The sequence below is a fragment of the Arachis ipaensis genome, chromosome B01, assembly GCF_000816755.2.
Source record: "Arachis ipaensis cultivar K30076 chromosome B01, Araip1.1, whole genome shotgun sequence".
Lineage (NCBI taxonomy): Eukaryota > Viridiplantae > Streptophyta > Magnoliopsida > Fabales > Fabaceae > Arachis > Arachis ipaensis.
This window is the reverse complement of record NC_029785.2, coordinates 10,542,762-10,560,231: the sequence shown is the minus strand read 5'-3', so window position 1 is coordinate 10,560,231 and position 17,470 is coordinate 10,542,762. Positions and strand designations below refer to the sequence as shown.

The window sequence follows — 17,470 nt, the reverse complement described above, 5'->3', positions numbered from 1 at the left end:
GATGAATTTTTTATTTTTGCGCATTTACATCTGAAGGTTAGTTTTTTTATTAATAAAAAAATAATTGTTATGCTCGAAAAATGTATAAATTTAGGGTGTCATGTGAATGTTTTTCTGTTGATCAGTACTTATGTTAGTGGCAAATTTATTTTTATTTTATCTTTGATACTTTATTTTAAATAATTGTGTTTCGATCCTTTTCTATTTCAGCCGGCTCTAATCTTCTAATCCAAGCTATCATTGCTAGAGACGTGGCCGGATCCTCGCTACAGATTAACTCAAAGTAGTATTGAGCCTGCTCTTGCGTCTTCGAGTATGCTGCGTTGACGAGGTACCTTTTGGCTTCCTTACTCTTGAAGTTTGTTGCAAAGTTAGAGGCAATATGTCTGACACAATAAACACTGTGTTCCCATCCACACCCATCTCGCTCCAACACAGCCTTTATAGATGCATGCCTATTAGAGATAAATAGAATCCCCGACTTTGTCGCTACATACCTCCTTAGGTTGGTAAGAAGTACCGCGACTCTGTATTCTTCCTTTCAACAAGAGCGAAAGCTATGGGCAGTATGTTGTTGTTTCCATCTTGTTCTATTCCCATTAATAAGGTGCCCGTGTACTTACCATACAAATGTGTTCCGTCAACTGAAATCAGTGGCTTGCAGTGCTTGAATGCTTCAACACACGAAGGGAATGATCAGAATACTTGATGAAACATGACACTGTCACGGTCAAGCGTGTTTCCCACGTAGTATGGCCGAGTTTGTAGATCAACAATTGTACCTAACACGATTACGCTTAGTTATCAAAACAGAGTAACGAACGCAAACAAGGTCAAAAACCGAATAATGTCACGTGTATTTCACACCTGGAATGAAAGTTTGCAACGCATTGAAATATCTCCGCAGCTGGTTGTATGAGTCATCCCAGTCTCCATAGATTCTGGCTGTTGCATTTTGCTTCGCTAGCCAAACCTTCTTAAAAGACACCTTATATCCGTACACTGACTGTACAGAACCCTGCAACACCTTTACGCAAATGGTCGCGTCTGCCTGAACCATGAAAAATATATGTTGGCATATGACATTACTATCAAGTTGAGCATGATCTTGCGACGTCGCAGTTTCCAAACAACTGTGAGGCCCATGGTATTTTCGGATTTCCAAAAATCTTGAAGCCTTCGTCTTCGCAACCCTTACCATCCAACGACATTGGTCACCAAAAAGTTTGCATCGACATACATACCGAGTTTGATCTGACTCTACCACTTTGTATTCTGCACTTCTACGCATGTTGTAGTTCTTAACAGCAAGCATCGCTGTTTCTCTATTCAGTAACTTCAAGCCAATCTCCAGCTCTATTTCACCGGTCAAAGCATAGTTGCTCGGTATGTCTTCTCCGGTTGTCGAGTTCATTGCACCAAGACTCGGTGCAAGAAAATGGTCAGGAGTGCTGTTGGAAACACCGCCTACCCCCATCATACTTACCAGTTTAGCCCGTGTTGGGATAACCCTATTCCCCATCATCCTCAATCTCATTTTCATCAGACAAGTCTGCCAATCCGTCAGCAATACCTTCCGGGGATGCAACATGGGTGGTGAGGGAGGGACGTCCGTGAGGATTTTTTGCATTCTGTTCCGGCGTCAAGAAGGCGTTAAAAGTGGGACTATGAGCCCTACCAATTTCGGAAAGGAAATGGATTCAGCCGTACCAAAATTTCGAATTTCCTCTACATTATTCGAACTAGATGAGCTGCCACCGACATCTTGAAGCTTCACACAAAGTTCCATCGAATAGATGCTTGCAATGCTCCGATGATACGAAAACATCACATGCTGGTCCAATTTAATCTGCATTTTCTAATAAGCAAACGAACTGACTACCGCAACTGGCATCCTGTAAGCCAGGTTACTCATCTCCTTTTTTCCAATCAATCTAGTGTTCATCAGAATCAGATTTTTCAGTTGTTGCAAAGATGATTGCAAAAGAATCATTATCCAAAGTGGGTCATCACACATAAATGTTACACCCTCAGCTGTATGAGAAATTTCTCTATTCGGATATACGATCACATATATGTGTTCAGAAGCCATTTCCACAACAAAAATTGATTATATCAAGTTGTATGAAAATGGGCTTCACGAAGAGAAAGAGAAAGTAGAAGAAGGGTGGAATGGAGTTGTGGCATCACTTTCGTTGGAGCAGGGTTTATATAGGCTAACTTTGGTTCCAATTCGTGTGCGGTGCACGCTTAGTTGGCTCATTTCGTGTGGTACACCAGAATCTGGTGCCCATTTCGTGTGTAGCTTCCACGGCTTGGAAGGGGGTCTTGACATGCGACATTTCGCATCTGCCCTGGCTCCAGTTCGCATCTACACTGGCTGGAATGGTAGCTCCATTTCGTGGCTGATGAAGGTGATATGGACTCTCCATTTCGTGTGCACCTGGTTTAAAATGGAGTGTAATTCCATTTCGTGGGTGCTACCCCTGAGATGGTTATGCGCATTTTGTGCAATCTTTTTATCCATGTACATTCTAGAAAATAATGATTTTTTCCATACATATTTAAATAAAAAAAATCTTCACATAATTAATCAGAAGTTAAATCATATGAGATGTTCAATAATAATATACTTGCCCCACAAAACTAAATGAATTTCATCTCCTATTTAACAGTGAAAATTAAAGTATATTTAATTTCCATCTAAATTTACAATGAGTATAGAGTATTGATAAACCACTATTTTATGGTTTATCTTGTGCTAAATTGAGTAGTTTTTATCAAGTCTTTACACACTTATTCACACAGATTGCATGATTTTGCAATTCCTTCCTAGTTTTGTTCCATAATTGAAATCTTGCTTCCTAAGCCTTTAAATTGTGTATTTTTAATTCCCCTTTTAAACCATTTGATGCCGTGATCTGTGAGTTAAGTGTTTTCAGGCTTATCAGGGCAGGAATGACTTAGAGGATGGAGAGGAAGCTTGCAAAAATGGAAGGAGCACAAGAAATAGAGGAGACAACCAACGAGCAGCGACACACACGCATGGACGACGCGTGCGCGTGAATTGGAGTTCGCACGACGACGCGTGCGTGTGCCTGACGCGTGCGTGTGCGCCACCTGCAGAAAACGCAGAAAATGCTGGAGGCGATTTTGGGCTGAGTTTGGACCCAGTTTTCGGCCAAAAAACACAGACTAGAGCCAAGGGACAAGCAGAGACTCGACACACATTCTCATTCGCATAGTTTTTAGTTTTAGATTGGAATCTTAGAGAGAAATCACTCTTCCTCTAGGTTTTCTACACATTCATAGTTTTTATAGTTTATGCTTTTGCTTTGGATATTGAGAAGAGTCACTACCTCCGTTGAAGTTCCTATTATTCTACTTTGCTTTCTTATTCCTTTACTCTTTTGATTACTTATTAACCTTGTTCAGATAAGTATGTTGTATTTTGGGATTTATTAATGCAAAGAATTCTTTTTACTTTTAATTAATTTTCAATTCCTCTTTTATTTAATTTATCATGTCTTCTTCTTATATTTCTGTGAACGTTATATTCATGTCAATGGAGTAGACTTCCAACTTGACTTGGGGGTTGATTAAAAGGAGACCCTTGAGTTGGAATGCTCAAGTGATTAGTTAAATTGGAAGTTGTTGGCTAACTCTCTAGGCACTAACGCTAGTCCTTCCCAAGGGAGAGGATTAGGACTTGTGAATAAGAGTTAGCTCAATCACTTGACTTTCCTTTATTTAGTAAGGGTTAACTAAGTGAAAACAACAACCTCTTGATACTACACTTGAGAGAAATCCAACAAGGATAGAACTTCCAATTAATCATTCCCCTGGTCAGGGCTTTTTATCTGATTATATAAATCTCTTTTAATTTACATTGCTTTAATTCATAATCCTTTATTTTTCTGTCATCCAACTCTCAAAATTTCTCGGAAAATTTCTGACTGATAAAATAGCACCCTTTTGTCAACTCATTGAGAGACGATCTGGGATTCCTACTCCCAGTATTTTTATTCTAATTTTGTGACAACCCTTCTAAATTGATAAGCGGATTTTTGTTGATTAAGATCTGTACTTACAACGTTGTTCTTACTATAATTTCTTAATTGGCTGATTTCTGCCTCCATCAATTTTCGCCGCCGTTGCCGGGGAGTTGCAATAGCGTGCTAAATTATTAGTTGGTGTACATATTTTTAATTTTTGCATATTTTTTATTTTATTTTACTATCATGAGCTATATGTTTCTTTCATTGAATGACGCGTTCACTACCTGATCCGAGCTTAGCCGCGTTTGATCTTCAAATTGAAAGAACTATTTCACGTATTAGGCGAGCTCGGCGTTGGTTAGCCTCTGAGGGTGGTGAAGTGGTTACTACCAATTCAGCAGTCTCTTCTGAAGGCAAATCTGAAGCGCCATCTGAGGAAGAAACAAGCTCTTCTTCTACTAATTCGGTTGATTTACGTACAGGTAACATGGCGGAGCCCAGGAGAATTACTCTCTAGGAAGCAGGAGCTCCAGACTTTACACTGCAACCGTATCAAGCGCGTCACCCAAATTTGGCTGCAGATTTTGAACTGAAGACTGCGCTAATTAACTTAATGCCTAAGTTTCATGGCTTACATGCTTAGGAGCCTATCAAGCTCCTCAGGAATTTTCAGACAGCCTGTTCTACTGTTAGGCGTCATAGTGCAGATGAGACTTCTATTCTGCTAACCGCCTTCCCGTTTTCTACACTCAACCTGAAGCAGTTGTTACCAACTGGGATACACTCAGGAGAGAATTCTTGGAAAAATACTTTCCAGCTGAAGTTACAAATAGACTGAGGAAGGAGATTTCCTGCATTATCCAAGGCGAGTCAGAGACCCTTTATGAGTATTGGGAGCGCTTCAGGAATCTTCTGGACGCATGCCCCCACCACATGATTGACATGTTGGTGTTGATCAGCTACTTCACACAAAGCATGAAGCCTTAGGATAAAACTAGACTGGATGGTGCGAGTAATGCATCTTTGAAAAAGTACAAAACCGCGGATGAAGCGTGGCAACTAATCAGCGACCTAGCTGAGTCCATTCGGAATGCTAGGCACAAGAACAACCATCCTAAGGCTATTGCAAAGGTTTCCTCTAGCAGTGAGACTACTGCTCTCACACAGACTCTATGTGAGATGACCAACCTACTGAAGCAGATACAGCTGAATTAACAACAACCTCAGTCTCCCCCACAACAATAGTATCAACAGTTGGCCCCTCAGAGAATTTGCAGAATATGTGCATGCAATACTTATTACACTGATGAGTGCCTGCAGCTCCAACAAGAGGACAACACCTTGGCAGCTACTCACAATTTCTATGACCGCCCAAGTCAAGGATATTATCAACAAAGCGACAATTATAACCAAGGTTGGCAAGATAACTCCAACCAAGGGTGGAGAGGTAACTCCAACCAAAGCTGGAGGGACAACTACAACTAAGGAGGCAGAGATAATGGTGGAAATCAGAGGTGGAACAACAACAACAATCAGTAGAACTGGTCTCAGCAAAACCAAAACCAGCCTTACCGGACACCTCACCAAAGACAAGCCCAGGGATCTCAAAACAACCAACAGCAGGGCCCTCAAGTCACTTACCCATCTTCCTCTCCCAATGACGAGTTGCTTCACTCTCTCGCACAAAGACAACAGACCATGGAAAGCACACTTACTGGTCTAACCTCTGCTATACAAACTCTTGTCTCCCAGATGGAATCATCGAGTACCTCCAACACTCAACCTGCAAGCTCCAGTACACTTCCGTCTCAGCCTTTACCCAACCCCAAAGGAGGAATCAATGCCATTACTTTGAGGTCCGGGACTACACTACCAGAGAGGAGTCATGCGAAGCCAAGCTTAAAAGAAGACACTCCAGTTGAAAGTACTGTGGAGGTAGAGGATGCTGAAGAAGAAGATGTAGTACAAGACATGGTTGATGAAGAAGCAGCTCAACCAAGGAATGGAGTACTAAGGGACGCAGAAGCTGCAAGTGGCGCCATTCCTATTCCATTTTCACACCTTGCTAGGAAGCCCAGAAAGCAGACGAAACTAGACCCTAAAATGGTAGAAATATTTAAAAAGGTTGAGGTAACCATTCCACTTTTTGATGCCATTCAGCAGGTATCTAAATATGCTAAGTTTCTAAAAGATTTGTGCATGCATAAAGATAAAATAAATGAATTAGAAACTATTCCTCCAGGTAGCTCCATTTCTGCTTTAGTGGGTGATATACCTGAAAAATATAGTGACCCAGGTCCATGCATGGTTACTATTACTATAGATGGTGTGAAATTTTCTGACTGCATGTGTGATTTAGGCGCGTGTGTTAGTATAATGCCATTATCTGTATATGATGCTTTGAGGCTCCCTCCCTTAAAAAGGTCGGCAGCACATTTTGTTTTGGCAGATAAAAGCATTATCTCTGTGGTTAGAATTGCTGAGGACGTGCTGGTGAGCATTAAGGGGCTCACATTTCCTATTGACTTCTATATTTTGGAGATGCCCCCTAATGACTCAGGAAGACCATCATCCATCCTGCTCGGAAGACCCTTTCTGAAGACTTCAAAGTTCAATTTGGATGCATTCTCAGGAACTTACTCCTTTGAGATAGATGGCAGAGCAGTGAGCTTCAACTTGGATGAAGCTATGAAGCATCCTACGGAAGATCATTCCATCTTCCAGTGTGACATCATTGATGAGACTGTAGCTGCAGTTTACTAGGAGGAAGTAGAAGAGAAGCACATGGAGCAAGATGCAAGTGTAGGGATACCCCCTGAGCTTACTGAAGATACCTTGTCAGCATCACCAGCCCCAGATGATCAAGTGCCTAGCCATGAACAGAAAGTGGAGTTAAAGCCCCTTTCACCCCACCTCAAGTATGCTTACCTTGAGGATCATCAGAAGCTCCCAGTTATCATTGCAAGGGAACTCACTTTCCAACAGGAGGAGCAGCTGCTTAGTGTGCTGAGAAGACACAAGAAAGCAATTGGGTGGATCTTGCTGGATATAGTGGACAGCAGCCCTCAAGTTTGTGAGCACAAAATATTTTTAGAAGAGGGAGCAAGGCCTGTCCGTCAACCTCAGAGGTGACTGAACCCCACCATCTTAGAAGTTATCAAGAAGGAAGTGACTAGACTGCTTGAAACTGATATCATCTACCAGATCTCAGATAGTGAATGGGTCAGTCCAGTACAAGTGGTGCCCAAGAAGTCTGGAGTCACAACAGTGAAGAATGAGCATGGAGAGCTCTTGACAACTAGAGTGCAGAACACCTGGAGAGTTTGCATTGATTACAGGCGCCTCAACCAAGCTACTCGCAATGATCATTACCCCCTGCCATTTATTGATCAGATGCTTGACCGTTTGTCAGGTAAGTCACATTACTGCTTTTTAGATGGTTATACATACTATTTTTAAATTCATATAGCTCCTGAATATCAGGAGAATACTACTTTTACATGTCCCTTTGGAACGTATGCATACAAAATAAAGGATACCTTTTGGCTTATGTAATGCACCGGCTACTTTCCAAAGATGCATGATGAGTATTTTCTTCGATCTTATTGAGAGCTGTATGGAAGTCTTCATGGATGATTTTAGCGTTTATGGTGATTCATTTAGCCTTTGCTTGGATAGTTTAGCCAGAGTATTAGACAGGTGTGTTAGTTCAAACCTTGTATTAAACTTTGAAAAATGTCACTTTATGGTACAACAAGGTATTGTTCTAGGACATGTTGTTTCTAATACTGCTATTTCTATAGATCCAGCAAAGGTAGATGTGATTTCTAGTTTGTCTTACCCCTCCTCCGTGAGGAAAGTCTGTTCGTTCCTTGGCCATGCAGGTTTCTACCGGAGATTTATCAAGGACTTCAGTAAGATAGCACTGCCCTTATCCCGGCTGCTGCAGAAGGATGTTGAGTTCGAGCTGAATGCGGACTGCAAGGAGGCGTTTGATAAGTTGAAGCTTGCTTTGACTCAAGCCCCGATTGCGAGAGGACCAGACTGGATCCAGCCTTTTGAGATTATGTGTGATGCCTCCAACCATGCAGTGGGAGCGGCACTGGCTCAATGCGAAGGTAAGGATCCTTTTGTAATAGCTTATGCTTCTAAGACCTTAGACGCTGCTCAGTCTAATTATACTACCACTGAAAAAGAGCTTGTGGCTATTGTTTTTGCTCTGGATAAATTCTGAGCCTATTTACTTGGTACTAAGGTGGTAGTGTACTCAGACCATGCAGCTCTAAAATATTTATTAGCTAAAAAAGAGCCCAAACCAAGGTTAATACGTTGGATATTGCTGCTACGAGAATTTGATTTAGAAATTAAGGATAGGAGTGGTTCCCAGAATTTAGTGGCACACCACTTAAGTCGCCTTGAGCATATCAAGGATGACTCAACTCCTATCAATGATGCTTTTCCATTTGATAGCTTACATGTAATATCTGAAGTAGTTCCTTGGTATGCACCTGTAGCTAATTATCTAGTTAGTCATACCTTCCCTCCCAATTTTACTAAGCATCAAAGGGACAAGATGAAAAACGAGTCCAAATATTATATATGGGATGACCCATATTTATGGAGGTATGGTGCTGACCAGATAATTAGAAGGTGTGTGCCTCAATCAAAATTTCAGTCCATTTTAGAGGCCTGCCACTCTTCTGAGAGTGGTGGACATTTTGGCCCTCAAAAAACAGTTAGAAAAATTTTAGACTGTGAATTTTGGTGGCCCACTCTTTTTAAGGATGCTACTGCCTTCTGTAAATCTTGTTCCCCATGCCAAAGATTTGGTAATATATCCAAGAGAGATGAGATGCCCCAACAGCTTATGCTGTTCTGTGAAATTTTTTATGTTTGGGGCATTGACTTCATGGGTCCATTCCCAAACTCTAGTGGTTTCCTATACATATTGTTAGCTGTAGATTATGTTTCTAAATGGGTGGAAGCAATCCCTACCCATACTGATGATGCTAACACTATTGTCTCTTTTGTTAGAAACCATATTATCTGTCGCTTTGGATCACCACGAGCAATCGTGAGTGATCAAGGCACTCAATTTTGTAACAAGAGATTAGCAGGTCTAATGAAGAAGCATGGGATTGTGCAAAAAGTAGCAACAGCTTACCACCCTCAGACCAATGGGCAAGCAGAAGTGTCTAACAGGGAGATAAAGCGCATTCTGGAGAAGATAGTAAAGCCTCATAGGAAGGACTGGAGCACCAGACTTGTTGATGCACTTTGGGCTTATCGGACAGCATATAAGACACCCATAGGAATGAGTCCCTTCTGCTTAGTATACGGAAAGTCTTGTCACCTCCCAGTGGAGGTGGAACACAAGGCTTTCTGGGCTGTAAGGGAATGCAACATGGGATTTGAGAAGGCTGGTGCTGAAAGGAAGTTGCAACTAGTAGAACTGGAGAACCTTTGACTTGAAGCATATGACAACTCCAGACTATACAAAGAGAGAGTGAAGGCTGTACATGACAAGCACATCAAGAGAAGGTATTTCAGACCTGGGGAGCTAGTTCTCCTTTACAACTCAAGGTTGAGACTCATGCCAGGCAAGCTGCGTTCAAGATGGGAAGGCCCCTACAGGATAGAAAAGGCAGAGCCATACGGAGTCTTTCACCAGAGTCATCCTTCAAGCTCCAAATTCATCAAGGTCAATGGACATCGCTTAAAGCTATATCATGGTAAGAAGATGAAGGACAATAAAGAGCTAGAGGTCTTCCTCTTGGAAGATCCACTAACAGAAGCAGATTGAGCTTGTGGACTGTCCAACTTAAGGACGTAAAAGCAAAGTGCTAGGTGGGAGACAACCCACCATGGTATGATCGTTCTGTTTTCATTCCTAGTTTTATTTTCTTTTGTTTTTCATAATAGTCATTCTTAAATTCTGCATATTCATCTGTATTCTGTATTTTACATTTTGCATTAAAAAAAGGGGGCATACGACGCGCAAGTGTCGCTGACGCGTATGCATCATGTGTGCTTGAGAGAATGCGAAGAAGTGAACAGAGAGTTAGACGGGACTGGTGCTGAACACGTGCCTGGCGCACAAGCAAGTCCACGCGTACGCGTCCTTCATGCGTACGCATCACTTGCAATTTCAGCTCATCACGCGTACGCGTCTCTGACGCGCACGCGTGACCATGAAAAATCGGCGTAAATGGGTGTATGGCCAAAGAGTTATGTGGGTGTGGGGCTGAAACTGTGCTGGGAGCACAACTCCCATGACGCGTACGCGTCATTTTCCCATCCATGCGTGCGCGTCCCTGACGCGCACACGTCATATGCAATTTTTTCTCTCGTGCGTATCTGAACAGAGAGTTGTGCGTGCGCGGGGCTGCCTTCGCGCCATTCGCACAACCAATGTCAGGGACGCGTATGCGTCACTTAAAACTAGCGCAATCCATGCGTACGCGTGATGCACGCGTACGTGTTGCATGCAACGCACAGTTTATCCACCTCAGCACCTAATTTCAAATCTCCTCCTCCCCCAATCCTAATTCTCTTCAATCCTAATTATTTCTTCCTTCTTTCTTTCTTTCTTCTTCCTTATTCTTTCTTACTTTCTACTACTTTCTTCTTTTCTTCTTCATCTTCTTCATCAAGGTTCTTTTCTTCCTCCCATCTATTCTTTCATTATTGCATTTATTTATGTTTCTTTCTTCTTTATCTTTCTTTTAGCTTACTTATTTATGGTTTCTTTTTCTTTTCTTTTTCATGCATTCTCATGTTGGTATTGGATTTTTATTTGGGTATTACCTTATTATCCTGAAGCTTGTGGTTATTATATGGAGTGATTTGACAATTGATACTTTAATTTGGCTCTCATATACATTTGGATTATATTATTTTCATTCCTATTCTATGTTGCTCACCAAGTGGTTGTGAAAAAGCCCTTATGACATCTTGAACTCTATTTTGTTTTACTCTTTTACTTGAATGCCTCTTTTTCACAACCCTTGCACTCCACATGTATTTGGGATTATCATTCACAATTGTCATCATACAAATACTCTCTATATTGGCACATTTAATTTTTGATGCTTGAGTTATGCTTCTCATGCCTATTTTTTGCATGCTTTCACCTCTTGCATCTATTTAATTATGAATTGCCTTATTGTTCTTAATTGATGTCTTACCTACATGTTGTAGCTACCATGTATTTGAGCTAACATCTTTCCTTTGGCATTCATTATCACTTGGAATTTTCTCCCTTCCGGTTTTAGTTATCTATATTTCACACTCTTCATTTTTCTTCTTCCTTAGGCATGGGTACCAAGAAAGGAAAAGAGAAGGCCACTGACAAGCCACCGGCTAGGAGAGGAACCAAGAGAACACTGGCAAAGGCACTTCCATCTACCAGTGTCAAGCCGCCAACAAAGCGGGTGAAAAGGATTATTAAAGTTGATGAATTCGAGAAAGTCTTTCCCGCCCGGACTCCACATGGTTTGCTAACCGTTATTGCGAACAGATGTTCCCCATCCTAGCTGAGAAAAACTACAACAATGAGCATCTACTCATTGTACCAACACACTTTGTTGATTTTGTGGAGCCCCGAATTGAGAGGAGACAGTGGGGACTTTCGAGGAGGCAGCCGTGAGAGACCAACTTATCCTGGGTAATTGAATTCTACTCAAACTTCTACTCGCCTACTCTACAGACTGTCTTCATCCGTCAGCAGCAGGTCCCTGTCTCTGAGAGTACCATACAGAGAGCATTGGACCTTCCACCTAGTCCTGAGGGATGTGATGCATATCAAGAAGCATCTCGTAAGCGTCAGATGTATCAGTTCGACTGGAATAGCGTACTTGGAGTTATAGCCCAACCTGGCAGCAAGTGGATCTACGGGCAGCATCGTTCAAAACCCAAGAGCATCTCAGCCTAGTCACTCACCCTGGAAGCTCGCGTGTGGGCACAGATTATGTCCCACTATGTCTTTTCGAGCACTCACGAGTCAACCTTCACAGCAGACATGGCTGTCCTTATCTGGTGCATCCTGACAGAGTAACCCCTCAACCTGCCCCAACACATCCGGGATGCCATGGGACATGTACAGATTGCGGGTAACCTACCTTTTCCCGCCTTGGTTTCAGATTTAGTCTCTACAGCAGGTGTGTCATATCGGGCAGGAGACACGAAGGTCATGATCCCTAGAGCCGACCAGTATGTCCCGAATAGGAAGTACATCCGGCCGCCAGTCCCCTTTGTGAGCCAGCCTTCAGGTCCATCTTTGGATACTCTTCCTTCTTCTACTCCACCACCATCCACACCACAAGCACCATCTATCCATCAGATGTTCCTTCAGATCCTTGAGAGGTTCAACCGGCATGACCGGCGGATGGAGCAAATGGAGCGCCGTAACAAGCGCCGATACAACTACCTGAAGGACCTGATAGCTGGTACACACCCACCTCCAGAACCAAAGGACACCCCATACTCTCCTTCATCCAGTAGCACAGGGAGCCAAGGCAAACCAGACACTGGAGGCGACGCTTCCAGCCCTCCCTTGCTCCTTACTGATGGCACAGAGGACCGTGCCATGCCTTAAGTGTGGGGAGGTCAGTTCCTGACTTCCGAAGGTAACTTTTCTCTCTTAACACCAACATTTGACTTTTTCTTTTGTTAGATAGGATAGATTGCATGATAATAATTGTTTGCATGTATGTTTTGCTTGGTTACAGTAGTGAGTTTCTTTTCAAGACCCTTTTCATAGCATTTCACTAATTTAAATTGAAAATTTTGTATTAAACTTGTTTGAAAACTTTAAATTGGAACTTAAATTATAGCTAAAAACACACAACCTGTGAGATTTGAGCTTAATAACATGGTTACATTATTTAATCATAATATTTTATTCTTGTGTGTTCTCTTCTCTATGATTGTAATCTATATTTTGTTCCATTCTATATGTTCATTGTTTAGTATATTTACATGATTGCATATGATTGAGGCCATCGTTTGTTATTAGCTCACTTATCCTAAATAGCCTACCCTTTCAGTCACCTTTGTTAGCCACTTTGAGCTTTTAATCCCCCTTTGTTCTATATATTACCACATCACTAGCCTTAAGCGGAAAAATAATTAATTACCCCAATTGAATCTTTGGTTAGCTTAAGATACAGATTGTGTGTCAATTAAGTGTGGAGAACTGTGGAAACTTGGGTTGATGAAAGTGTACAATATTTCATTGACAAAATATTGGAAATTTGGGTGTATACTCATATGAGACCAGAAAAATTAAAAATCCATGTGCATTAATATGTTATGTTTACATTTATATTTTTAATAAAAAAACCAAAAATATTCAAATAAATAAGTAATTAAATAAGGGGCCAAAATTAACCCCAATGCTAAGTTTAATAAAAGATCAATGCATATGTGATAAAATTAAGAAAAATTTGGTACATGAATATGTGATACAAAAGTGAAAATTATGGGTGGCTAGGCATGATTTTGGAATTACGTGGAGTGTGTGTGTGTTGGGTAAGAGCTTAGGTTAGTCAAAGATTCATATTATAGCTCACTTGGCCATACATATATCCTCACCCTTACCTTAGCCCCATTACAACCTTGAAAAGACCTCATGATATTTGCATTGGTATACTAAATATTTGTTGATTGGTTAGATGAAGAACAAAGTTTAGAAAGCATGACTAGAGAAGAGTAGAGTGATTGACCCTAGACACTTGAGCGAGTAGAGTGCATATACACTACCAGTGAGGGTTCAATGCTTGATTCTATGTTCCTTGCTTTCATGAGCTATCTTCTTACAAGTTTACTTGTCTTTTATTGTATAATTTGAATTAGTGGAATCTGATTTATTTTTGTCTTGAAGAACTTGTTTACTTTTAACCAAGTAGACAGAATCATCTTAGCATATAGTTGCATTCATAGGTTGCATCTCATGAGTCTTACTTTCCCCTATTCATTCCTTTTGTCCCCTTGAACTTAACATGAGGACATGCTAATGTTTAAGTGTGGGGAGATTGATAAACCACTATTTTATGGTTTATCTTGTGCTCAATTGAGTGGTTTTTATCAAGTCTTTACACACTTATTCATACAGATTACATGATTTTGCAATTCCTTCCTAGTTTTGTTCCATAATTGAAATCTTGCTTCCTAAGCCTTTAAATTGTGTATTTTTAATTCCCTTTTATACCATTCGATGCCGTGATCTGTGCGTTAAGTGTTTTCAGACTTATCAGGGCAGGAATGGCTTAGAGGATGGAGAGGAAGCTTGCAAAAATGGAAGGAGCACAAGAAATAGAGGAGACAACCAGCGAGCAGCGACGCGCACGCATGGACGACGCGTGCGCGTGAATTGGAGTTCGCACAACAACACGTGCGCGTGCCTGACACGTACGCGTGACACGCGAAGTTGACCAGTGACGCGTACGCGTGACTGACGCGTACGCGTGACATGCGCCACCTGCAGAAATCGCAGAAAATGCTGGGGGAGATTTTGGGCTGAGTTTGGACCCAGTTTTCGACCCAAAAACACATACTAGAGCCAGGGGACAAGCAGAGATTCGACACACATTCTCATTCGCATAGTTTTTAGTTTTTGATTGGAATCTTAGAGAAAAATCACTCTTCCTCTAGGTTTTCTACACATTCATAGTTTTTATAGTTAATGTTTTTGCTTTGGATATTGAGAAGAGTCACTACCTCCGTTGAAGTTGCTATTATTCTAGTTTGCTTTCTTATTCCTTTACTCTTTTGATTACTTATTAACCCTGTTCAGATAAGTATGTTGCATTTTGGGATTTATTAATGCAAAGAATTATTTTTACTTTTAATTAATTTTCAATTCCTCTTTTATTTAATTTATCATGTCTTTTTCTTATATTTCTATGAACGTTATATTCATGTCAATAGAGTAGATTTTCAACTTGACTTGGGGGTTGATTAAAAGGAGACCTTTGAGTTGGAATGCTCAAGTGATTAGTTAAATTGAAAGTTGTTGGCTAACTCTCTAGGCACTAACGCTAGTCCTTCCCAAGGAAGAGGATTAGGACTTGTGAATAAGAGTTAGCTCAATCACTTGACTTTCCTTTATTTAGTAAGGGTTAACTAAGTGAAAACAACAACCTTTTGATACTACACTTGAGAGAAATCCAACAAGGATAGAACTTCTAATTAATCATTCTCCTGATCAAGGCTTTTTATCTGATTATATAAATCTCTTTTAATTTACATTGCTTTAATTTATAATCCTTTATTTTTCTGTCATCCAACTCTCAAAATTTCTCAAAAAATTCCTGACTGATAAAATAGCACCCTTTTGTCAACTCGTTGGGAGACGACCTGGAATTCCTACTCCCAGTATTTTTATTCTAATTTTGTGACAACCCTTCTAAATTAATAAGCGAATTTTTGTTAGTTAAAAACTGTACTTACAACGCTGTTCTTATTATAATTTCTTAATTGACTGATTTCCGCCTCCATCAAGTATGCTCCATTGCTACTATGAATTGATCAAAGAATCAAACTATTGATGATTTGATGTTGTAAAAATCCACAAAATCCTTCTTCAAAGAAAAGAAGAGAAAATTTGATTTCTTGGTAGCCACATCTAAATAAAAAATTGTGACCTACACATTTGAGCCCATAGATAATAATTTTCAATGAAATTTTTTATTTCCATTTTATCTCTATTGATATTCAAAATCGCTCTCTGTTGGGCTTGGGTTTTTGGAGCTAACACTTATTTCTTCTTAACATGTTAGTAACTGTGCCTCTTGATAGTACTTCATGACTCCCTATATATGATGTATGTTTATATAATGTTTTTCAAGTAGTTCACATTATATTTGTATTTGTTCTTGATCGAGAAGCTAGTTTCATGCATGCAATGAATTTTTGGAATTTTGTCTTTGGATGTTTTTCCATTTATGCATATGTGTGATGAAACTTTTCCTATCCAAAATTATAAGACATACATCCAAATATTTTCCATTTGATACTAAAGCAAAGCTATTAATTGATGTAAAACAATAATTACTAAGTTTATATATATGAATATATAATCAACGTAACCAAGATACATAGCATATAGAAAAGTTTGCACTATTTATTATATGAATAATACTTGTGCATCTTCATCTATCTCACGAAAAGTATAAGGATGTTCTCCACACAAAGAAGCTGAAAAAATAAAATAAAACATGTGAATTAGCAATAATCATATTCACATGCATTCATAACTTTGATCAACATTGACTACTTTCAAAGGCATGATAGTTACGTTCTCTTTTAATTAATTTGGATAGCATCATTCAATCATGTAATAAATTAAATTGATTGAGTAGTTATATAAAAGGATCTTATATCTCCATCTCTATATTCTCTACTTGCCTATTTAAACATCATAGCACCAAAACCACTAAACCATAAATCCCTTTTTTACTTATTTCTCAAAATATTAATCCTATGAAGACAAAAAATAATCCATCTAAATAACTTAAATTTATTTTATTTAATATTTATTTATTATAATGTATATTAAATAAAATTAAAAATAATAAATTTTGACTAATATTTTTTATTATTAAATATTTTCGTTTGGCTCATAAAATTCATTTACTATTGTAACATTTGTAAACAATAATTAAATATCTAGCCATCTTAGCTCAGCGGTAGAGCGCGTGGCTTTTAACCACGTGGTCGTGGGTTCGATCCCCACTGACGGCGTTTTGTTCTACCGAACTATAGCTAGTGTTATATGCTTAATATAATTGTATTAAAAATACTCTATCAAAAAAATTGTATTAAAAATATATGGTCAACTTATCATGTAAATTCCATTATGAAACATATTGGCTTCACCTAAACTAATTTCTCATATTACTTTAATTTATAGTGTAAAGTTATTGCATACCTTATAGATAAACATATAAAAGGATTGGGAATAATCTTTGCTCTTTAAATCTACAGAATCAGCACGATACCAAAAGATCAAAGCCATGATGCCATGTGCTATCACCTAACAAATTGAATGATATACAATACAATAATCAAAACTTTATTATAATAATAATGAAGTAATCCTACTTTCACTTGATATTAGTGAACATGATTATGGAGGTTCAAATAAAGTACATACGTCTACATGGGAAAATTAAAATAATTGGTTAGTAAATTAGAGTCTTAAACTCCTTTTTTCGTGTTAAATGAATTGATAAAAAAATGTAAGTTCCAAATTAAAGTATTTCAAATTAATATTTTAATATGTACTATAAGTCTATAACAGATATATATAACTCAAACATTTCTTTTAATATATTTTAGGGGTATACATACTGACAAGCAGGATTAAAATTTTACTATTTAATTGGCAAAATTAGGAGATTGAGGAAGGCCACTTAAGCTAACATAAAATAATTTATCTATTTATTATAAGGGATTGTAAAATAAAATAT

The 17,470-nt window shown here is 39.3% G+C and overlaps 1 protein-coding gene and 1 non-coding gene across 5 annotated transcripts in view; one reads left to right on the top strand and one right to left on the bottom strand.

Annotated features, from left to right (window-relative positions):
* LOC107624847 (naringenin 8-dimethylallyltransferase 2, chloroplastic) overlaps nt 1-17,470 on the bottom strand; it is a 149,196-nt gene that overhangs the window by 117,011 nt on the left and 14,715 nt on the right. For 3 of the 4 annotated variants that reach the window (XM_021117336.1, XM_016327312.2, XM_016327320.2), the window contains 2 exons: nt 16,930-17,034; nt 16,033-16,196 (listed from right to left, as the gene is read on the bottom strand). The exons of the other annotated variant lie outside the window; for it this stretch is intronic. In XM_021117336.1, coding sequence (XP_020972995.1) covers nt 16,155-16,196; nt 16,930-17,034 — 147 coding nt within the window. In that variant the 3' untranslated portion in view covers nt 16,033-16,154. Of the gene's footprint in view, nt 1-16,032; nt 16,197-16,929; nt 17,035-17,470 lie in introns of those variants that run through there. 4 annotated transcript variants of the gene reach the window in all.
* TRNAK-UUU lies at nt 16,671-16,742 on the top strand. The gene has a single exon. It is a non-coding gene; the product is annotated as a tRNA-Lys (tRNA).